Source organism: Haematobia irritans, chromosome 3 (genome assembly GCF_050003625.1).
Source record: "Haematobia irritans isolate KBUSLIRL chromosome 3, ASM5000362v1, whole genome shotgun sequence".
NCBI lineage: Eukaryota > Metazoa > Arthropoda > Insecta > Diptera > Muscidae > Haematobia > Haematobia irritans.
This window is the reverse complement of record NC_134399.1, coordinates 27363493-27389155: the sequence shown is the minus strand read 5'-3', so window position 1 is coordinate 27389155 and position 25663 is coordinate 27363493. Positions and strand designations below refer to the sequence as shown.

General features: G+C 33.7%; 2 protein-coding genes across 3 annotated transcripts in view; both read right to left on the bottom strand.

Annotated features, from left to right (window-relative positions):
* The window catches only part of hec (calcitonin receptor hector), a 126858-nt gene extending 105016 nt beyond the window's left edge, over positions 1 to 21842 (bottom strand). For both annotated transcript variants that reach the window (XM_075301092.1, XM_075301093.1), the window contains exons 1-2: positions 21555 to 21842; positions 11858 to 12426 (exon numbers count right to left, since the gene is read on the bottom strand). The gene's annotated coding sequence lies outside the window, so the exon portion shown is untranslated. The remainder of the gene's footprint in view (positions 1 to 11857; positions 12427 to 21554) is intronic.
* Positions 21843 to 23063: 1221 nt separating this feature from the next.
* On the bottom strand, positions 23064 to 23954 carry LOC142230809 (uncharacterized). Its single transcript, XM_075301434.1, has one exon. It carries the CDS (start codon positions 23952 to 23954, stop codon positions 23064 to 23066), a length of 891 nt encoding a protein of 296 aa, XP_075157549.1.
* Positions 23955 to 25663: the final 1709 nt, after the last annotated feature.

Genomic DNA, 25663 nt, shown 5'->3' with positions numbered 1-25663 from the left:
CCAAAATTTGGCTTGCGAGGCCTCTAAGAGAAGGAAATTTCATGCGATCCGGCTGAAATTTGGTACATGGTGTTAGTATATGGTCTCTAACAACCATGCAAAAATTGGTCCACATCGGTCCATAATTATATATAGCCCCCATATAAACCGATCCCCCGATTTGGCTTGCGAGGCCTCTAAGAGAAGCAAATTTCATCCGATCTGGCTGAAATTTGGTACATGGTGTTAGTATATGGTCTCTAACAACCATGCAAAAATTGGTCCTCATCGGTTCATAATTATATATAGCCCCCATATAAACCGATCACCACATTTGACCTCCGGAACCTCTTGGAAGACCAAAATTCATCTGATTCAGTTGAAATTTGGTACGTGGTGTTAATATATGGCCTCAAACTCCCATGCAAAAATTGGTCGATATCGGTCCATAATTATATATAGGCCCCATATAAACCGATCCCCAGATTTGACCTCCAGAGCCCCTTGGAAGAGCAAAATTCTTCCCATTCGGTTGGAATTTGGTACGTGATGTTAGTATATGGTATCCAACAACCATGCAGGAATTGGATCCTATCAGTCCATTATTATATATAGCTCCCATATAAACCGATCCCCAGATTTGACCTCCGGTGCCTTTTGGAGAAGCAAAATTCATCCGATCTGCTTGAAATTTGGTACATTGTGCTAGTATATGGTCGTTAACAACCATGCCTAACTAGGTCCATATCGGTCTATAGTTATATATGACCCTCAGATAAATCGATCCCCAATCACACAAAAATTGGTCCATATCAAGTTCATAATTGTATATAGCCCCCATATAAGCGACCCCCATATTTCAATTCCGGCTCTCTACGTACAAAAAGTCCATATCGATTCGTAATTATTTATAGACAACTATACATAACTTTTTTGTCTAATATATACCATGTATGGACTAAATCACAATTTAGAAAACGATGTTAAGAAGTTTTAAGATACCACATCCCAAGTAATTCGATTGTGGATGACAGTCTTTCGTAGAAGTTTCTACGCAATCCATGGTGGTGGGTACATAAGATTCGGCCTGGCCGAACTTGCGGCCGTATATACTTGTTATTTTTGTAATAAAAAAAATTTTATTGGATAGTTTTTTGCAACTCAAATAAAATTTTAATTTGGAAAATAATGATTTGAATTGAATTTGTTTTTTTCTATTCATAGTCTTTACAACTAAGATTCTTAGTTTAAAGAGTTTAAGGGTATTTCCTTTTTCTGCAAAAATATAAAAAAAAAAAATATTTTATAAATTTTATAAATAAACAAGTAAGGAAGGTCTAAAGTCGGGCGGGGCCGACTATATTATACCCTGCACCACTTTGTAGATCTAAATTTTTGATACCATATCACATCCGTCAAATGTGTTGGCGGCTATATATAAAGGTTTGTCCCAAATACATACATTTAAATATCACTCGATCTGGACATAATTTGATAGACTTCTATAAAATCTAAAGACTCAAAATTAAAGTCGGCTAATACACTAGGGTGGAACACAATGTCAGTAAAAAAGAATATAGGAAACATTTAAATCTGAAGCAATTTTAAGGAAACTTCGCAAAAGTTTATTTATGATTTATCGCTCGATATATATGTATTAGAAGTTTAGGAAAATTAGAGTCATTTTTATAACTTTTCGACTAAGCAGTGGCGATTTAACAAGGAAAATGTTGGTATTTTGACCATTTTTGTCGAAATCAGAAAAACATATATATGGGAGCTATATCTAAATCTGAACCCATTTCAATCAAATTTGGCACACATGACTATACTACCAACTGTACTCCTTGTGCAAAATTTCAAGCTAATCGGTATAAAACTCTGGCTTCTGGGTCCATATAAGTGCATATCGGGCGAAAGATATATATGGGAGCTATATCTAAATCTGAATCGATTTCAACCAAATTTAGCACGCATAGCTACAATGCTAAATCTTCTCCCTGTGCAAAATTTCAACCAAATTGGGCCAAAACTCTGGCTTATTGGTTCATATTAGTCCATACCGGGCGAAAGATATATATGGGAGCTATATCTAAATCTGAACCGATTTCAATCAAATTTTGCACACTTGACTATACTACTAATTGTACTCCTAGTGCAAAATTTCAAGCAAATTCGGCCAAAACTCTGGCTGCTGGGTCCATATTAGTGCATATCGGGCGAAAGATATATATGGGAGCTATATCTAAATCTGAACCGATTTCTTCCAAAATCAATAGGGTTCTATTCTGACCCAAATTAGGAACATGTGCCAAATTTGAAGGCGATTGGACTCCAATTGCGACCTAGACTTTGATCACAAAAATGTGTTCACAGACAGACGGACGGACGGACAGACGGACATGGTTATATCGACTCAGGGAGCCACCCTGAGCATTATTGCTAGCTAAAAATTTATAGGCTGAACTTATAGGTTCAATTATTGTTTATTTCATAAAAAAGAATAAAAAAATAGACATCAAAATAATATATAATAAAGCAACTAAAAGTAGTTCCACACTTTTCCCAGCAAAAAAATTGGGACTTGTTTTAAAGGCACAACTTTAAAAGCAGTTCCAAAAAAATAAAAAACGAATAAATAAAAATTATTTATTTGGGAAAATATCACACAATTTTTTAATTCACATTCAAAACTCTGAATTCGGATCACAAAGTAAGAAGTGATGCAAATTTATTGCAACGGCTGTTGAAACGGTGGACATTCGTTCTATGACGAGTTCCTATTACATTCATCGCTGCTCCGCCAATTTTGCACCACTTCCGGACCCAAAAAGAACATTTTCACTTCTTTTTTGGCGACGCTTTTTTGCAGCGTTAATTTATTTAGATATTAATTTATGAAAGAATTTAATTAATACCAATTACTATTTTTTAATTAAGATGACTAAACCAGACTAAACAATATAATAAAGGAGCTTTACAGCCTGTTTCTGTATGTCGAATGAGCTCTGTCGATCGACTAAAATGGAAACAAACAGCTGAATTTATAACCAAAAACAGTTGTTTCTATGCATTTCAGTCGATCGATTGAACTCGTTCGACATACAGAAACAGGCTGTTAGTTATTCAACTAAACCATAAGTTCAATCACAGCTCTATTTCATAAATATCAGACATCAAACATTGCCATCGGCAACTGCTACCACAACCCAAGTAATTCGATTGTGCATGAAAATCTTTAGCGGAACTTTGCGCTTGTTTAATTTTTATAAAAATGTAAAATCGTAAATAGGTTTTCAAATTCTGGGGGGGCTACATTTTTTCTGGGGGGGTCTAAGCCCCCTCCCCAGAGGCCTTCCTACGCTTATGGGGCCTACTATATCATACCCTAAACCACGATTACAGAATTAGTAATCATTAGCATTTGTGGGGTAACATATAGGTCTGGGAGATAAACCGCAGTTGCATATTTAAGAAAATTAAGGGGTACATATCTATGGGTGCTTTGTGTCAATCTGACTATAGCCAAAGATAATTGAGTATAACAAGATTAAGCATTGTGCTCTTATAAAGAGAAAACAAATGTAAAGGTGTAGAGGTCTATGAGAAAAAAATTGTTTTATTTGTCAATTTTTTCCAAAGCAGCTCTGCCCAGGAATAAATTTAAAACTGCAATATTCACATAAAACCATTTTGAATATTCGCTATAAAATACAAATACGTTTTATTTTAATTTTCTACAATATTTTTGGTATTACTTTTGTGGGTTTTTATTCAGAAATTTATGAAAAACACAAATGTTATGATATTTTCCGACGCAAACGGCAGTACATTTGAGAGACACGTCGACGCAAACTTCATGATATTTTGTTGGCAGAGTCCTCTGGTGCTTCAGTTTTGATATGACAAGACTGCATCTTCTTCTCAATTATCTTTGCTATAGCTCATAGTCAATGTTGCCAGGTAAAATGTTCGGTTTACCTTACAAGGACAAAAAAAGTTCCCTACTTTCCTATACATTTCCAAACAATTTTCCCTACTATATTTTTCGTTAAATTTAAAAAATTTTACAAAACAAAAATGGTTCCAAGTACTTTATTATCTTAAAACATGAATATGCAACGTACATAACTTAGAAAATAAATTTGTATTACCACCACGGTTGCCACAGTTGGTACAATTCTACCAAAATTAGTAATCTTTTTTGATAAATCTTTATAAAAATAAAATTTTGGAAAAAGTTTCTATAAACAAATTTTTGTGAGAAATTTTTCTATAGCAATAAAATATTGATAATTAATTCTATAGAAATAAAATTTTGAGAAAAAATTCCACAGAAATAAAATTTTAGAAAATTTTTTATAGAAATAATATTTTGAAAAAATGTCTATAGAAATACAATTTTGACAAAATGTTCTATAGAAATAAAATGTTGACAAAATTTTCTACAGGAATAAAGTTTACCTCACATTGTTAAAGATCAAGCCTTGCCGGCTTCTAATTTCGTCCTCTAAAGCCACTAAAATGTAAAAATTATTACAAATTGTGTTGAGTGAAAATGTCCCTACATCAAGGCCCTACGTACCTACAAGACGCTAAATATTAGAAAACAACTACCTATAGGGAATTTCCCCTACTTCTTGCAACACTGGCTGTAGTTGATATTGCACCTACGGGGTTAGTATGCCACTAATATTGAGCCCATTATTAAAAAAGAGAAAATCGTTAAATTAGTGTGGGTAATAAATCCAAATTTGTAAAAAGCGAGCAATATTCTTATGTAAGAGCTACAAGTACGTATAAATACGATCGGCTAGTATATCAAAAATTTAAATTTGAGTAACATTGGTTAATAAATAAGAGTATTATGGCCAAATTTGGGAAAATCGAGCGATGCATATAAAGGGTGATTTGTTAAGAGCTTGATAACTTTTTTTTTAAAAAAAACGCATAAAATTTGCAAAATCTCATCGGTTCTTTATTTGAAACGTTAGATTGGTCCATGACATTTACTTTTTGAAGATAATTTCATTTAAATGTTGACCGCGGCTGCGTCTTAGGTGGTCCATTCGGAAAGTCCAATTTTGGGCAACTTTTTCGAGCATTTCGGCCGGAATAGCCCGAATTTCTTCGGAAATGTTGTCTTCCAAAGCTGGAATAGTTGCTGGCTTATTTCTGTAGACTTTAGACTTGACGTAGCCCCACAAAAAATAGTCTAAAGGCGTCAAATCGCATGATCTTGGTGGCCAACTTACCGGTCCATTTCTTGAGATGAATTGTTCTCCGAAGTTTTCCCTCAAAATGGCCATAGAATCGCGAGCTGTGTGGCATGTAGCGCCATCTTGTTGAAACCACATGTCAACCAAGTTCAGTTCTTCCATTTTTGGCAACAAAAAGTTTGTTAGCATCGAACGATAGCGATCGCCATTCACCGTAACGTTGCGTCCAACAGCATCTTTGAAAAAATACGGTCCAATGATTCCACCAGCGTACAAACCACACCAAACAGTGCATTTTTCGGGATGCATGGGCAGTTCTTGAACGGCTTCTGGTTGCTCTTCACTCCAAATGCGGCAATTTTGCTTATTTACGTAGCCATTCAACCAGAAATGAGCCTCATCGCTGAACAAAATTTGTCGATAAAAAAGCGGATTTTCTGCCACTGATTTTGGTAATAAAATTCAATGATTTGCAAGCGTTGCTCGTTAGTAAGTCTATTCATGATGAAATGTCAAAGCATACTGAGCATCTTTCTCTTTGACACCATGTCTGAAATCCCACGTGATCTGTCAAATACTAATGCATGAAAATCCTAACCTCAAAAGAATCACCCTTTATATGGAAGCTATATCTAAATCTGAACCAATTTGCATAATATTTTGCGGGTTTGATTAATACCACAAAAGGTTACCTTATGCAAGATTTGAGTTAGATCAGTTAAGAAATGAGGCCTGTATGGTCAAACATAAAGTTATTAGGGGCGAATTTTTCAAAATCGGGTGATACATATATGGGAGCTATATCTACATCTGAACCGATTTCGATGAAATTTTGCACATATAGTTAGTACTATAGAGGACTGGATCTAGCCAAATTTTAGTAAGATCGGTTAATAAATAAGGGTTCTATGGCCAACTTTGGGAAATCGGGCTATACATATATATGGGAGCTATAGCTAAATCTGAACTGATTTCGATGAAATTTTTCAGACTTGAAGGGCGATGGAAAAGATTACCTTTTGCCAAATTTGATGACGATCCGTTTGAAAAAAAAGCGCAACGTGACCCCATTTGTCGAAATCGGGCGATACATATATATGGGAGCTATATCTAAATTTGATCCGATTTCTTCCAAATTCAATAGCGTTCGTCCTTGTGTCCAAAAAAACTGCCTGTACCAAATTTCATCAAAATCGGTTAATAATTGCGACCGGAATCCTGTGAACAACAAATACATGGACAGACGGACGGACGGACGGACACCAAGCGCTAGATCGACTCAGGAGGTGATTCTGAGTCGATCGGTATATATTTTATGGGGTCTAAAATCAATATTTCTGGTAGACACATTTTTTGGCCGATCAAACTTATTATACCCTGACCACTATGTGGTTTAGGGTATAAATATGCGATGAAAAAATACTTTGAAAAATATTTGTTAATTTGTTTTTCTTGTAGTTTGCACGCTTCCCAAATGTATTCGACTTTGCAGATTTAACACGGCAATATTGCAATATGTTGGATTTCAAGAAAGACGAAAAAACATAAATTTTTCTTATATCGTATTTTTCCTTCAGGCTATTTATTTAGAAGACAATTTTTCATTTAAGCATACATGTGATGTGAGAATATTCTCTCAAGTGGTTTTGTAAAGAAATCCAAAACAAAATACAATTAAAATTTATAGATTTTATAACAAATGTTTGCAAATAATAATAGAAAACTTCATGCTAATATAAAATAAACAATAATTAATGTAAATTTAATAAATTGAATTTAAAACAAGTAAGGAAAGTCTAAAGTCGGGCGAGGCCGACTATATTATACCCTGCACCACTTTGTAGATCTAAATTTTCGATACCATATCACATCCGTCAAATGTGTTGGGGGCTATATAATATAAAGGTTTGTCCCAAATACATACATTTAAATATCACTCGATCTGGAAGAATTTGATTGACTTCTACAAAATCTATAGACTCAAAATTTAAGTCGGCTAATGCACTAGGGTGGAACACAATGTTAGTAAAAAACAAGTATATTCGGCCGTAAGTTCGGCCAGGCCGAAGCTTATGTACCCTCCATCATGGATTGCGTAGAAACTTCTTCTAAACACTGCCATCCAGAATCGAATTACTTAAGTTGCGGTAACGCTTGCCGATGGCAAGGTATCTTACAACCTCCTAACACCATCTTCTAAATTGTATGTAAGTCCATACGTGGTATATATCAAATCAAAAAAGATCGATCCAATACGTATATAATTCAGTTTGACAAAGTAGACATAAAATTTTGACAAAATTTTCTACAGAAATAAAATTTTCACAAAATTTTCTATAGAAATAAAAATTTTGACAAAATTTTCTATAGAAAGAAAATTTTGACAAAAATTTCTACAGAAATAAAATTTTAACAAAATTTTCTATAGAAATAAACTTTTGACAAAATTTTCTATAGAAATAAAATCTTGGTAGATTTTTTTTTGGCTCGAGTGGCAACCATGATTATGAACCGAATAAAATTTGAACAAAATCTTCTATAGAAATACAATTTTGACAAAATTTTCTATAGAAATAAAATTTTGACAATGATGAAAATTTTATTATGAACCGAATAAAATTTTAACAAAATTTTCTCTAGAAATAAAATTTTGACAAAATTTTCTATAGAAATAAAATTTTGGTAGATTATTTTTGGCTCTAGTGGCAACCATGATTATGAACCGATATGGACCAATTTTTGTGTGATTGGACCAATTTTGGTATGGTTGTTAGCGACCATATACTAACACCACGTTCCTAATTTGAACCGGATCGGATGAATTTTGCTCCTCCAAGAGGCTCCGGAGGTCAAATCTGGAGAACGTTTTATATGGGGGCTATATATAATTATGGACCGATATGGACCAATTCTGCCACGGTTGTTAAAGATCATATACTAACACCATGTTCCAAATTACAACCGGATTGGATGAAATTTGCTTCTCTTGGAGACTTCGCAAGCCAAATCTGGGGATCGGTTTATATGGGGGCTATATATAATTATGAACCGATGTGGACCAATTTTTGCATGGTTGTTAGAGACCATATACCAATATCATGTACCAAATTTCAACCGGATCGGATGAAATTTGCTTCTCTTTGAGGCTCCGCAAGCCAAAATCTGGGGATCGGTTTATATGGGGGCTATATATAATTAAGGACCGATATGGACCAATTTTTGCATGGTTGTTAGAGACCATATACCAACATCATGTACAAAATTTCAGCCGGATCGGATGAAATTTTCTTCTCTTTGAGGCTCCGCAAGCCAAATCTGGGGATCGGTTTATATGGGGGCTATATATAATTATGGACCGATATGAACCAATTTTTGCACGGTTGTTAGAGACCATATACCAACACCATGTACCAAATTTCAACCGGATCGGATGAAATTTGCTTCTCTTTTTGGCTCCGCAAGCAAAATCTGGGGATCGGTTTATATGGGGGCTATATATAATTATGGACCGATGTGGACCAATTTTTGCATGGTTGTTAGAGACTATATACTAACATCATATACCAAATTTCAGCCGGATCGGATGAAATATGCTTCTGTTATAGGCTCCACAAGCCAAATCTGAGGGTCCCTTTATATGGGGGCTATACGTAAATGTGGACCGATATGGCCCATTTTCAATACCGTCCGACCTACATCGATAACAACTACTTGTGCCAAGTTTCAAGTCGATAGCTTGTTTCGTTCGGAAGTTAGCGTGATTTCAACAGTCGGACGGACGGACGGACGGCCGGACGGACATGCTTAGATCGACTCAGAATTTCACCACGACCCAGAATATATATACTTTATGGGGTCTTAGAGCAATATTTCGATGTGTTACAAACGGAATGACAAAGTTAATATACCCCCATCCTATGATGGAGGGTAAAAAATATATGGCAAACATTTCAATCTGAAGCAATTTTAAGGAAACTTCGCAAAAGTTTATTTATAATTTATCGCTCGATATATTTGTATTAGAAGTTTAGGCAAATTAAAGTCATTTTTACAACTTTTCGACTAAGCAGTGGCGATTTTAGAAGGAAAATGTAGGTATTTTGGCCATTTTTGTCGAAAGCAGAAAAACATATATATTGGCACGCATAGCTACAATGCTAATTCTACTCCCTGTGCAAAATTTCAATTAAATCGGAGTTAAAAATTGGCCACTGTGGTCATATGAGTGTAAATCAGAAAAACATATATATGGGAGATATATCTACATCTGAACCGATTTCAACCAAATTTGGCAGGCATAACTACAATGCTAATTCTACTCCCTGTGCAAAATTTCAACTAAAGCGGAGTTAAAAATTGGTCTCTGTGGTCATATGAATGTAAATCGGGCGAAAGCTATATATGGAAGCTATATCTAAATCTGGACCGATTTCAACCAAATTTGGCAGGCATAGCTACAATGCTAATTCTACTCCCTGTGCAAAATTTCAACTAAATCGGAGTCAAAAATTTGCCTCTGTGGTCATATGAGTGTAAATCGGGCGAAAGCTATATATGGGAGATATATCTAAATCTGAACCGATTTCAACCACACTTAGCACGCATAGCTACAATGCTAATTCTACTCCCTGTGCAAAGTTTCAACCAACTCGGAGCAAAATATTGGCCTCTGTGGCCATATGAGTGAAAATCGGGCGAAAGCTATGTATGGGAGATATATCTAACTCTGAACCGATTTCAACCAAATTTGGCACGCATAGCTACAATGCTAATTCTACTCCCTGTGCAAAATTTCAACCAAATTGGTGTAAAACTCTGCCTTCTAGGACCGTATTAGTCCATATCGGGCGAAAGATATATATGGGAACTATATCTAAATCTGAACCGATTTCAACCAAATTTGGCACGCATAGCTACAATGCTAATTCTACTCCCTGTGCAAAATTTCAATTAAATCGGGGTAAAAGATTGGCCACTGTGGTCATATGAGTGTAAATCGGGCGAACGATATATATGGGAGCTATATCTAACTCTGAACCGATTTCAATAAAGTTTGGCACACTGGACTACGCTACTAATTGTACTCCTAGTGCAAAATTTCAACCATATTGGGGTTAAACTCTGGTTTCTGGGACCGTATTAGTCCATATCGGGCGAAAGATATATATGGGAGCTATATTTCAATCTGAACCGATTTCAATAAAATTTGGCACACTTGACTATAGTACTAATTGTTCTTCTTGTGCAAAATTTTAAGCAAATTAGGGGAAAACTCTGGCTTCTGGGGCCATATAAGTCCATATCGGGCGAAATATATATATGGGAGCTATATCTAAATCTGAACCGATTTCTTCTAAAATCAATAGGGATCTATTCTGTGCCAAAACACATACTTGTGCCAAATTCGAAGTCGATTGGACTACAACTGCGACCTAGACTTTCATTAATAAAATGTGTTCCCGGACAGACGGACATGGCTATATCAACTCAGGGGCCCACCCTGAGCATTTTTGCAAAGACACCATGTGTCTATCTCGTCTCCTTCTGGGTGTTGCAAACATATGCACTAACTTATAATACCCTGTTCCACAGTGTGGCGCAGGGTATAAAAATATTAGAGTAAGCCAACTTTGAGTAAGATCGGTTGATAAATAAGGGTTTTATGACCAAATTCGGGAAAATCTGTATCGCCCGATTTTCCCGAATTTTGTCGTAAAACCCTTATTTATCAACCGATCTTAATCAAAGTTGGCTTACTCCAATATTTTTATACCCTGCGCCACACTGTGGAACAGGGTATTATAAGTTAGTGGGAACTATATCTAAATCTGAACCGATTTCGATGAAATTTTGCACATTTAAAGGGGGGTAAATTAGAATATTTTTTGCCAAATTTGACGACTATCGGTTAGTAAACAAGCGCAATATGGCCCCAATTGTCGAAATCGGGGTATACATATATGTTATATGACAGCTATATCTTAGTTTGATCGGATTTCTCCCAAATTCAATAGCGTTCGTCCTTGCCTCAAAAAAACACCATGTACCAAATTTCAATAAAATCGGTTAATAAATGTGACCGGACCGGACGGACGTACGGACCGACACCAATGACTAGATCGACTCAGGAGGTGGTTCCAAGTCGATAGGTATATATTTTATGGGGTCTAAAATCAATATTTCTTGTTGGCACATTCTTTGGGCGAATCAAAGTTATTATACCCTGACCACTATGTGGTTTAGGGTTTAAAAAGTGGAAGTAATTAATTGAATTAATTTTTATTCGGATATTTATATAAATCACTCAGTGATCAGGGTATAATAACTTTTATATATATCAGTCGACCCCGTTCGACTTTTTTTTTGCTCACTTTTTAAATTTATAAACGATACTAATTTCGAATAAAATCCATGTACTTTAATCATAAGACTTTAATCTTCTTGTACAGGGTACAGCTTCAATAAATTAAAAAATAAATAAAAATAATTAAATATTCGATATATTCTATCATTTTCGTGATCAATCAATAAATTCAATTAATAAATTACTGGGTCACTAAATTACGTTGTTGTATCAGTAAAAAAAGATTTCTGTGTAAATATTTGAAAGTTTGATTTTTTTCTTTTTTTGATTTTATTAAATTAAAAATATTGCTCACCTCGATTTCAGTATCATTAATCAATATCATATGCCCCAGATTTACTGCAGAGTTCTCCTTAAAAATTATTTCATCATGTTTATTCGCAAACACTAAGCATTATTTAGATTGCTTTTGAAACTCTTTTCTTAGCACATTTCCTTTTATCCATTAAAATTAATTTGAAACGTAAAACATGTGACACTTTTATAGTTTTATGATATGCTTAGTGGTTAAATAAATTTCATATATACTCGTATTTATATCTTATGGCATTCTTTTCTTATTCACAACCTGTTGGCTGCTGGTACACACATTCAAGGGTAATCAAGCATTTCCGGTATTCTACACACGCACACACAAGCACTATTTTTATGTTAAGGGGAAATCCTTTTGTTAATTATACGCACAAGTGAATTCACTGTAGAAATTTTTCCAAATATTATTTGAAATGGTCTCTCGTATCGCGTTTTCAAAAATTGTTATTTACGTTTCAGTGTAATAATTAAATTTTTATCCGTGTCCAACAACCGCCGTATTGACCTTATGCTTGACGAATGATTTCGCGGGAAAATTTTAGCATCAATTTCCTATGAGAAAATATGTATATAAACATGTCGGTTGCAAACAACTTGTTTATAAAGGACTGAGGTTAAAAGGAAACATGTTGCCAGTCGATAAAGTTGTATCAAGTACAATAACAACAAAAATTTATCAAAAACACGGTTGCCACAATTGGTAGAATTCTACCAAAAAGGTAGATTTTTTATTGTTTGGTAGAATTCTTGATGTTTTCCCAAAATTTTCCAACTATTCCTCTTCCACTAAGAGGTACTTTACAAGTTTTTGTAAAATTTTTCTATAGAACTAAAATTTTGAGAAAATTTTCTACAGAAATAAAATTTTGAGAAAATATTTTATAGAAATTAAATTTTGACAAAATGTTCTATAGAAATAAAATGTTGAAAAAATTTTCTATAGAAATAAAATTTTGAAAAAATTTTCTATAGAAATAAAATTTTGACAAAATTTTCTATACAAAAAAAAATTTGAGAAAATTTTCTATAGAAATAAAATTTTGAAAAAAAATCTATAGAAATAAAATTTAAAAAAAAATCTATAGAAATAAAATTTTGAAAAACAATGTAGAAATAAAATGTTGACAAAATTTTCTATAGAAATAAACATTTTGACAACATTTTCTATAGAAATAAAATTTTCAAGAGAAATAAAATTTTGAAAAAAATTTCTATAGAAATAATTTTTTTGAAAAAAAATGTATAGAAATAAAATTTTGCAAAATTTTCTATAGAAATAAAATTTTCAAGAGAAATAAAATTTTGAAAAAAAATTTCTATAGAAATAAAATTTTGACAAAAAATTTATAGAAATAAAGGGTGATACGGTCAAAATTTGTTCAAGGGAAAACGCGTGTAAATCGGTGAAATCGTTTATTTAAAAAATCAAATTAAATTTCTTTTTCAAGTTCAATTAGTATAAAATTCAGGAAAAATATTCAGTTAGGCTTTCGCTTTTCCAAATCCGAATTGCCGGGCCTCACGCTTGACACCTGCCATCAGATTTTGTACAGCCACCTTGTCCACCTTCTTCGCCGCAGAAAGCCAGTTTGACTTGAACTGCTGCTCGTCCTTAGCAGTTTTTTTGGTCTTCTTTAGGTTCCGCTTGACAATAGCCCAGTATTTCTCAATTGGGCGGAGCTCTGGCGTGTTGGGAGGGTTCTTGGGAGGGGAACCACCTGCACGTTGTTGGCGGCGTACCATTCCATGGCCTTTTTACCGTAATGGCAAGATGCCAAATCCGGCCAAAACAGTACGGAACAACCGTGTTTCTTCAGGAGAGGCAGCAGACGTTTATTCAAACACTCTTTCACGTAAATTTCTTGGTTGACAGTCCCGGAAGCTATGAAAATGCTGCTTTTCAAGCCACAGGTACGATGGCTTGCCAAACCAGATATTTCTTTGCGAACTTTGACAGTTTTATGTGCTTGAAAATATCTGCTACCTTTCCCCTTCCTTTTGCCGTATAAAACTCCTGTCCCGGAAGCTGCTTGTAGTCGGCTTTGACGTAGGTTTCGTCGTCCATTACCACGCAGTCAAACTTCGTCAGCATCGTCGTGTACAGCCTCCGGGATCGCGCATTGGCCGTCGTATTTTGTTTATCATCGCGATTTGGAGTCACTACCTTCTTGTAAGTCGATAGTCCGGCTCGTTTTTGGCTCAATGCATGGTTGTAGACGATACACCCAGCTTATTTGTGGCATCTCGGAGAGAGAGGTTAGGGTTTCGCTTGAAACTATCGGCAACTCTCTTTGTCGTCTCAGCGGCTTCCGGTTTTCGATTTCCCCCCGATCCAGACTTCCTGGCTGTCGACAAACGTTCCCCAAACACTTTAATTACATTTGTAACGGTTGATTTGGCAACTTTTAGCGATTTTGCCAGTTTTGCGTGCGAGTAGCTCGGATTTTCGCGATGCGCGAGCAAAATTTTGATACGCTGCTCTTCTTTCGTGGACGGCATTTTGACAACTGAAGAGTGAATTCCAAAATCAAAATAGGAGCAACATTCTACACACACACACCTTTAAAATGAGGGGTGTTCAGGTTTTTTAAATGCAAAATTCAAAGAAATACGTCAAGTTTATATTGACCAAATTTTGACCGTACCACCCTTTAAAATATTGACAAAATTTTCTACAGAAATAAAATTTTGACAAACTTTCTATAGCAATAAAATAATATTGTATAATTAGCAATAAAATTTTGACAAACTTTTCAAAAGAAATACAATTTTGACAACATTTTCTATAGAAATAAAATTTGACAAAATATTCTATAGAAATAAAATTTTGACAAAAAAAAATTCTGTAGAAGGAAAATTTCAAAAATTTTTCTACAGAAATAAAATTTTGACAACATTTTCTAAAGAAATACAATTTTGGCAAAATTTTCTTTAGAAATAAAATTTTGACAAAATTTTCTATACAAATAAAATTTTGAGAAAATTTTCTATAGAAATAAAATTTTGAAAAAAAATCTATAGAAATAAAATTTTGAAAAAAAAATGTAGAAATAAAATTTTGACAAAATTTTCTATAGAAATAAAAATTTTGACAACATTTTCAATAGAAATAAAATTTTCAAGAGAAATAAAATATTGAAAAAAATTTCTATAGAAATAATTTTTTTGAAAAAAATTTATAGAAATAAAATTTTGGCAAAATTTTCTATAAAAATAAAATTTTCAAGAGAAATAAAATTTTGAAAAAATTTCTATAGAAATAAAATTTTGAAAAAAAAACCAGTAAGGAAAATCTAAAGTCGGGCGGGGCCGACTATATTATACCCTGCACCACTTTGTAGATCTAAATTTTCGATACCATATCACATCCGCCAAATGTGTTTGGGGCTATATATAAAGGTTTGTCCCAAATACATACAATTAAATATCACTTGACCTGGACAGAATTTGATAGACTTCTACAAAATCTATAGACTCAAAATTTAAGTCGGCTAATGCACTAGATTGGAACACAATGTTAGTAAAAAAATATGGGAAACATTTAAATCTGAAGCAATTTTAAGGAAACTTTGCAAAAGTTTATTTATGATTTATCGCTCGATATATATGTATTAGAAGTTTTGGAAAATTAGAGTCATTTTTACAACTTTGCGACTAAGCAGTGGCGATTTTACAAGGAAATTGTTGGTATTTTGACCATTTATGTCGAAATCAGAAAAACATATATATGGGAGCTATATCTAAATCTGAACCGATTTCAACCAAATTTGGCACGCATAGCAACAATGCTAATTCTACTCTCTGTGCAAAATTTCAACTAAATCGGAGTTAAAAATTGGCCTCTGTGGTCATATGAGTGTAAATCGGGCGAAAGCTATATATGGGAGATATATCTAAATCTGAACCGATTTCAACCAAATTTGGCACGCATAGCTACAATGCTAATTCTACTCCCTGTGCAAAATTTCAACTAAATCGGAGCAAAAAATTGGCCTCTGTGGTCATATGAGTGTAAATCGGGCGAAAGCTATATATGGAACATATATCCAAATCTGAACCGATTTCAACCAAATTTGGCACGCATAGTTTCAATGCTAATTCTACTCTCTGTGCAAAATTTCAACTAAATCGGAGTTAAAAATTGGCCTCTGTGGTCATATGAGTGTAAATCGGGCGAAAGCTATATATGGGAGATATATCCAAATCTGAACCGATTTCAACCAAATTTGGCACGCATAGTTACAATGCTAATTCTACTCCCTGTGCAAAATTTCAACCAAATCGGAGTTAAAAATTGGCCTCTTTGGGCAAATGAGTGTAAATCGGGCGAAAGCTATATATGAGAGCTATATCTAAATCTGAACCGATTTGGCTGGTATTTTGCAAGTTTTTCGAGACCCATAAAATATTCGGATGTACGGAATTTGAGGAAGATCGGTTGATATACACGCCAATTATGACCAGATCGGCGAAAAATATATATGGCAGCTATATCTAAATCTGAACCGATTTTTTCCAAAATCAATAGGGATCGTCTTTGAGCCGAAACAGGACCCTATACCAAATTTTAGGACAATCGGACTAAAACTGCGAGCTGTACTTTGCACACAAAAATACATCAACAGACAGACAGACGGACAGACAGACGGACAGACAGACTGACATCGCTAAATCGACTCAGAATTTAATTCTAAGCCGATCCGTATACTAAAAGGTTGGTCTATGATTACTCCTTCTTGGCGTTACATACAAATGCACAAACTTATTATACCCTGTACCACAGTAGTGGTGAAGGGTATAATTATAGAAATAAAATATTGACAAAATTTTCTATAGAAATAAAATTTTCAAGAGAAATAAAATTTTGAAAAAAAATTTTGACAAAAAATTTATAGAAATCAAATATTAACAAAATTTTCTACAGAAATAAAATTTTGACAAACTTTCTATAGCAATAAAATAATATTGTATAATTAGCAATAAAATTTTGACAAACTTTTCAATAGAAATACAATTTTCTATAGAAATAAAATTTGACAAAATATTCTATAGAAATAAAATTTTGACAAAAAAAAACATTCTGTAGAAGAAAAATTTTAAAAATTTTTCTACAGAAATAAAATTTTGACAACATTTTCTAAAGAAATACAATTTTGGCAAAATTTTCTATAGAAATAAAATTTTGACAAAATTTTCTATACAAATACAATTTTGAGAAAATTTTCTATAGAACCAAAATTTTCAAGAGAAATAAAATTTTGAAAAAAAATTCTATAGAAATAAAATTTTGAAAAAAAATTCTATAGAAATAAAATTTTGAAAAAAATTTCTATAGAAATAAAATTTTGAAAAAAAAAATCTATAGAAATAAAATTTTGAAAAAAAATCTATAGAAATAAAATTTTGAAAAAAAATTGTAGAAATAAAATTTTGACAAAATTTTCTATAGAAATAAAAATTTTGACAACATTTTCAATAGAAATAAAATTTTCAAGAGAAATAAAATTTTGAAAAAAATTTCTATAGAAATAATTTTTTTTTAAAAAAATTATAGAAATAAAATTTTGGCAAAATTTTCTATAGAAATAAAATTTTGAAAAAATTTCTATAGAAATAAAATTTTGAAAAAAAAAAATTATAGAAATAAAATATTGACAAAATTTTCTATAGAAATAAAATTATGACAAAATTTTCTAAAGAAATATTATTTGGCAAAATTTTCTATAGAAATAAAATTTTGACAACATTTTCTACAGAAATAAAATTTTGACAAAATTTTCTAAAGAAATACTATTTGGCAAAATTTTCTATAGAAATAAAATTTTGACAAAATTTTCAAGAGAAATAAAATATTGACAAAATTTTCTATAGAAATAAAATTTTGACAAAATTTTCTATAGAAATAACATTTTGACAAAATTTTCTATAGAAATAACATTTTGACAAAATTTTCTATAGATATAAACTTTTGACAAAGTTTTCTACAGAAAATTTTGACAAACTTTTCTATAGAAATAAAATGTTGACAAACTTTTCTATAGAAATAAAATTTTGACAACATTTTCTATAGAAATAAAATTTGACAAAATATTCTATGGAAACGAAATTTTGACAAAAAATTTCTATAGAAGAAAAATTTTAAAAATTTTTCTACAGAAATAAAATATTCACAAAATTTTCTAAAGAAATACAATTTTGACAAAATTTTCTATAGAAATAAAATTTTGACAAAATTTTCAAGAGAAATAAAATTTTGACATAATTTTCAATAGAAATAAAAATTTTGACAAAATTTTCTATTAAAATAAAATTTTGACAAAATATTCTACAGAAATAAATTTTGTTAAAAAATTTCTATAGAAATAAAATTTTGACATAATTTTCTATAAAAATAAAATATTGACGACATTTTCCATAGAAATAAAATTTTGACAAAATTTTCTGTAGAAATAAAATTTTGACAAAATTTTCTATAGAAATAAAATTTTGACAACGTTTTCTATAGAAATAAAATTTTGACAACGTTATGTATAGAAATTACAAATAAAATTTTGAGAACATTTTCAAGGGAAATCAAATTTTGACAAAATTTTCTATAGAAATAAAATTTTGACAACGTTTTCTATAGAAATAAAATTTTGACAACGTTATGTATAGAAATTACAAATAAAATTTTGAGAACATTTTCAAGGGAAATCAAATTTTGACAAAATTTTCTATAGAAACAAAATTTTGACAAAATTTTCTATAGAAACAAAATCTTGACATAATTTTCTATACAAATAAAATTTGACAAAATATTCTATAAAAATAAAATGTTGACAAAAAATTTCTATAGAAAAAAAAATTTGATAAAATTTTCTATAGAAATAAAATTTTGACAACATTTTCTACAGAAATAAAATTTTGACAATACAAATAGAAATAAGAATTTGGAATGGAATTAAATATTTATCAAAATTTTCTATAGAAGTAAAATTTTGGAAAAATTTTAACTTTTAATTGATATTTATTTAATTTAGAAAATTGGTCCGCTGGTACGAGTTTTCGTCCAATTTTTGAAAAAAAATTGTTCCGCTTTTACGAATTTTCGTCCAATTTTGGAAAAATGTTGGTCCAAAAGAAAACTTCATTGTGGCAACGCTGTCCATAGCAAAGACAATAAGAGTGCAGAAGATGGGAAATTGTTCATACATCCCTGTAATTTTTATACCCTCCACCATAGGATGGGGGGTATATTAACTTTGTCATTCCGTTTGTAACACATCGAAATATTGCTCTAAGACCCCATAAAGTATATATATTCTGGGTCGTGGTGAAATTCTGAGTCGATCTGAGCATGTCCGTCCGTCTGTTGAAATCACGCTAACTTCCGAACGAAACAAGCTATCGACTTGAAACTTGGCACAAGTAGTTGTTATTGATGTAGGTCAGATGGTATTGCAAATGGGCCATATCGGTCCACTTTTACGTATAGCCCATATAAACTGACCCCCAAATTTAGTTGCAGACCCTCTAAGAGAAGCAAATTTCATCCGATCCGGCTGAAATTTGGTACATGGTGTTAGTATATGGTCCTTAATAAACATGCAGAAATTGGTCCACATCGGTCAATAATTATATTATAGCCCCCATATAAACCTAGGGGGATCGGTGGCTCACGGAGCCTCTAAGAGAAGCAAATTTCATCCGATCCGGCTGAAATTTGGTACATGGTGTTAGTATATAGTCTCTAATGAACATGCAAAAATTTGTCCACATCGGTCGATAATTATATATAGCCCCCATATAAACCGATCACCAGATTTGGCTTGCGGAGCCTCTAGGAGAAGAAAATTTCATCCGATCCGGCTGAAATTTGGTACATGGTGTTAGCATATGGCTTCCAACTACTATGCAAAAATTGGTCCACAGCGGTGCATAATTATATACAGCCCCCATATAAACCCATCACCAGATTTGACCTCCGGAGCCTCTTGGAAGACCAAAATTCATCTGATTCAGTTGATTGTTAATATATGGCCTCAAACACCCGTGCAAAAATTGGTCGAAATCGGTCCATAATTATATATAGCCCCCATATAAACCGATCCCCAGATTTGACCTCCGGTGCCACTTGGAAGAGCAAAATTCATCCGATTCGGTTGAAATTTGGTACGGGATATTAGTATATGGTATCCAACATACATGCAGGAATTGATTCGTGTCAGTCTATAATTATATAGGCCCCATATAAACCGATCCCCAGAGTTGACCTCCGGTGCCTTTTGGAGAAGCAAAATTCATCCGATCTGGTTGAAATTTGGTACGTGGAGGTAGTATATGATATTTAACAACCATGCGATATATAGCCCCCATCGATCCCGAGATTTGTTTTTGGAGCCTCTTGGAGGAGCAAATTTCATCCGAGTCAGTTGAAATTTGGTACATCGTGCTAGTATATGGCCGTTAACAACCATGCCTAACTAGGTCCATATCGGTCTATAGTTATATATAGCCCTCATATAAATCGATCCCCAATCACACAAAAATTGGTCCATATCAAGTTCATAATTGTATATAGTCCCCGTATAAGCGATCCCCATATTTCAATTCTGGCTCTCTACGTACCGAGCAAAAGTCCATATCGATTCATAATTATTTGTAGACTTACCTATACATAATGATATACATATGATATTTAACAACCATGCCAAAAGTGGTCCATATCAGTCCATAATCATATATAGCCACCATATAAACCGATCCCGAGATTTGGTTTTGCAGCCTCTGGGAGGAGCAAATTACATCCGAGTCAGTTGAAATTTGGTACATTGTGCTAGTATATGGCCGTTAATAACCATGCGTAACTAGGTCCATATCGGTACATAGTTATATATAGCCCTCACATAAATCAATCCCCAATCACACAAAAATTGGTCCATTTAAAGTTCATAATTGTATATAGCCCCCATATAAACCCCATATGGCTCTTTCGTAGAAGTTTCTACGCAATCCATGGAGGAGGGTACATAGGATTCGGCCTGGCCGAACTTACGGCCATATATACTTGTTTTAGTTTAATATATACCACGTATGGACTACCTTGCAATTTAGAAAACGGTGTTATGAAGTTTCAAGATACCTTGCCATCGGCAAGTGTTTCCGTAATTCGATTTTGGGTGACAGTCTTCAGTACAAGTTTCTACGCAATCCATGGTGGTGGGTACATAAGCTTCGGCCTGGCCGAACTTTGCTGTATATACTTGTTTCTAAATAAATTCTTAAATATTTGAAAACACTCCATTTTTAATTTTAACATAATTTTTTTTAACACCAGCAATATTTGAACATCCATTTCTTAAATTTATTTCTAGAGGATTTTTTTTTTTTTGAACCAGCACTATTTAAATTGATATTGTTGGTTGGCTATTCACTATACAATGCACAATCTTATTCCTTGACCATAGATTTCAACTTTAAAAGAATTTTATGAAAATTTATTTCATTATTTATGTTCATCCCCACAACCACTAAGTTTTCTTTAAATCGTTGTAAAAGCTTTTTGTTCGCACATTTTTCCGTATCCATTAAAATGAATTGCAAAGCATAAAACGTGTGACACTTTTATAGCTGTTTGATATCCTTAGTGGTTAAATAAATTTTCTTGCATATTCATTCGTTTGATATTGATGTACAACCTGTTGGTTACTGCATTCACACAAACAAGCACACACACGCTTTTAAACTTAATCAGGCATTTCCGGTACACAAACATACAACACCCACATAATTGGTATCAAGGGATAGATTATGATTTAGGATACGCACAAGTGCCGTTTTTATCTATTTGGGGTTTTTTTTATATCATTTACGTAGAAACCATTTGCAGTGCTTTATTTTTAAATTTTTAATTGTATTCGTTTTAACGTTTTTAAAAGCGTAACTTCCGTTTAACAAATGTTGGTGTCTTGTTTTTCCGTGACCAACTTCCGCTGTAATGGCCAATTTCTTGACGAATGATTTCACACAGAAATGTTTTGCTTAATGCCATAATCTTCGCAATAGCATCATATATACAGCAACATGTTAATTGATGACAATATTTTGTTAAGAAAAGTTGCTATTAGCAACATGTATATAAACATTGTCGTACATCAGCTGTTTCTAAATTGAGCGCCATGACAGTCAATAAGGCCGTGACTTTAATAAAATCAAAAACGATATGGCAGAAACAAGGATACTGAGGAGATCGAACCATTTACCGGGTTAGTTTAATACTCGAACCAAACGCGTATACAAGTATTGACATAACATTAAAATGCAAATAAAAAGAAATTAAGTGCACGAAATAAATTTCCATAAAGGGGAAAATGTAATTTTTTTGTTGTTGCCTAAAATTTAACATTGTTTCATTAAGAAAATTAAGTTTTTCATTTAAAAAAATAAAAACGAAAAACAAATAAAAAATTACAAACATGTATGGAACTAACATGGTAACATAAATGCAACATTTAGTATGACGCAAGCCACATTTCCTATCTTCCCCAAGTTTATTGTCTTGGACGCTGTCTGCTGCTAGACCCAAATTTTCGTCCGTATATCAGTTTGTTGTTCCCAAGAGATCTTTATCTTAATATTGTGTTATCCTGGTCGATTCACTAGGTTAGGTTAGATTAAGTTATGGAGGATGACACGAATCCGAACTAGCGGTTTTGTGTCCACTTAGACTATAGTTGGTCCACTGCGGTTCCTCAAACTTCCTTCCATTTTCCTCTTCGTGTCTGTCTCGCTCCGGCCGGAATGAGTCCATTCTATGATAATGTGTCCTTAGGATGCGCCTAGGTCCTCCACCCCGATGCCTTGATGAAGGCGAGAATACTCCTCAGGCTGCATTTTCGCAAGTCGGTCATAGTCTGAAAGAAATAAGAGCCCAGTATCTTGTTTCTTTAGAAAGATAGTGCTGGTAAACGCTACTGTATTTTCGTCCGTATATTAGTTTGTTGTTCCCAAGAGATCTTTAACACAATATTGTGTTATCCTGGTCGATCCACTAGGTTAGGTTAGATTAGGTTATGGAGGATGACACGAATCCGAACCAGCGGATAGAACATAGCTGGTCCACTGCGGTTCATCAAACTTCTTTCCATTTTCCTCTTCGTGTCTGTCTCGCTCCGGCCGGAATGAGTCCATTCTATGATAATGTGTCCTTAGGATGCGCCTAGGTCCTCCACCCCGATGCCTTGATGAAGGCGAGAATACTCCTCAGGCTGCATTTTCGCAAGTCGGTCATAGTCTGAAAGAAATATGAGCCCAGTATCTTGAAATGAATCTTCCGTAGCCTCGGGGTCCAGACACCAAGTACAAATATCATAATTCGCTAGACTGATCCTTACCATTTGTTTTCTCAGAGCGTTGTGTCCTGTTATTATCGACCTCACATCCTCTCTTTGCAATGACATCAGTTTTTCAGAGTTCCTAATATTATTCTCGTCCCATATCAGTTTCGTTTGTTCACAGTCTATAGAAGAAGCCCATCGTCTCTTCCATAAATCTTCATATTTGCTATTGATCCTGTAAATAAACAAAGAAAGCGGACAAAAAACGTCCGAAATTACGTTATCCGTGCCACCTTCGCCTTCCTTAACCAGTACATTTGCCTCTTCATTCCCATTTATGCCACAATGTCCAGGTACCCAGCACAGAGTTACATTATGCTGTTCAGTAAGAACCGCAAGCTCTCTACGACGGCGGCTTACTACCTTCGACCTTATGTTCGTATTGCCCAGGGCCTTTATAGCTGCCTGACTATCGATGAAAATGCTGATATCGCTTCTAAATAATGGCTTCATCGATAGAAGTTCAGCAGCTTTTGCAATAGCAAATATCTCAGCCTGAAAAATGCTGCATTTATTGTCCAACTTAAAGGACTCCTTAAGTTCCAACTCCTTGCAGCAAATTCCGCTGCCTGTACCCTCGGCCATTTTCGTACCGCAAGTACAGATGTTGAGATTTCCAAAGTGTATCCTATTTTCGTCCCAGTCCTCTATGCTCGGGATAATTGAGTGCAGGTTACTCTCATACATATGCCGTGTAGCCATATAGTCAGTTCTCGTCCGGTATAGACTATCAAGACAGTGTGTCTACAGCCCGTGCTCTCCAATGAGCCCAGGCCCCTCAATCTGATCAGTATGACCTCCACGGTCCTCCTAATATGCAGGTCCAGGGGACATATCCCCATCAATACCTCCAGTGCGGCGGTGGCCGTTGTCCTCATCGCTCCGGTCATGTACTTTCGATCCACTAACGTTCAACCGTTTGGCTGTTTGTTATACCCTATAGGTCATAGATCCACAATTGATTATCCAGATAGACTCACAAGTACACAGAAAAAAATATCACCAAAATATTTCCAATTAAAAAGTTAATTGAAGTTGAAATTTTTTTCAATTAATAAATTAATTGGTACAATTAACTTTTTAATCAAGATAGAAACATTAAGTTAATTTAGTCAATGATTGAAAATTTAAAAATTTTTAATTAAAAATTTAATTGATACAATTAACTTTTATTCAAATTCGGAAGACTAAGTCAGTTAAAAAAGTGATGAACATTTTTTTAAATTTTTAATTAAATTTGTTTTTTTTCAAACAATCAATTGTTAATCCAAATAAAAATTCTGAGCCAATTCAGAATGTAATTGAAAATAGTTACCTTTTTTAATTACAAAATTAATTGAGTTTTGCAATCAACATCAATTAAATTTTTAATTGAATCAATTAAAAAATTAATTGAAATTTGGTAATGAAATCAATTAATTTTTTAATCAAGAATTTTTTCTATGCCCAATTAAAACTGTGATTGATACTATCATTTTCGTGATTGAAGACATTTCAATTAAAAAATTAATTGAATCAATTAATTTCGTGATTGAATCAGAAAAAAATTTTTTTGTGTGTACTCTCTGAATCAAATTAGCCCTGGCTGTCCGCCCGTCGGTTTGTTGTTTTCCTTGGCCCAATACTTTAACCCAACTTAGTTCTGTCTGTCCGTTGGTTTGTTATTCCGAAGAGACTTTTGACCCAATATCGTGTATCCTAATCGATACAGTAGCGCTTATCGGAGTCAAATTAGTACTGCATTTTCAGTCTTCGAGCTGTCTGCCCATCTGTTTTTTTTTGTTTGTTGACCCTATACATTTTAGTTCTGTCTGTCTATCCGTGGTCTGTTTTAAGTGGTTTTTGACCCAATATCGTGTATCCTAATCAATACGGTAACGCCTACCGGAATCAATTTAGCCCAGTCTTTTAGTCCGTCCGTCTCATCGTGGTTCCATAGAGGTGCTACACGCACCATAATGTCCGCTTATCTGTTCGTTATTCCCGATTGCTCATATACCTACCATTCTATTTGCTGATCGACTCAGTAGCTTTCCCTGAATCAAATTAATTACGACTGTCCGTCCGTCCATCTGTTTGCGGTACCCTAGAGACCCACCACCCTGGTACTAACCCAACCATATCGCCCGTTAATCCGTTTGTTATTCCCTACCGGTCATAGACCCATCACTCTGGCTGTCTGTCTGGGAATGTGACCCAATATTTAGTGTCCTTTTCAAAAACGTAAGAAATGACGTTATCCGTGCCACCTTCGCCTTCCTTAACCAGTACATCTGCCTCTTCATTCCCATTTATGCCATAATGTCCAGGTACCCAGCACAGAGTTACATTATGCTGTTCAGTGAGAACCGTAAACTCTATACGATAGCGGCTGACTACCTTCGACCTTATGTTCGTATTACCCAGGGCCT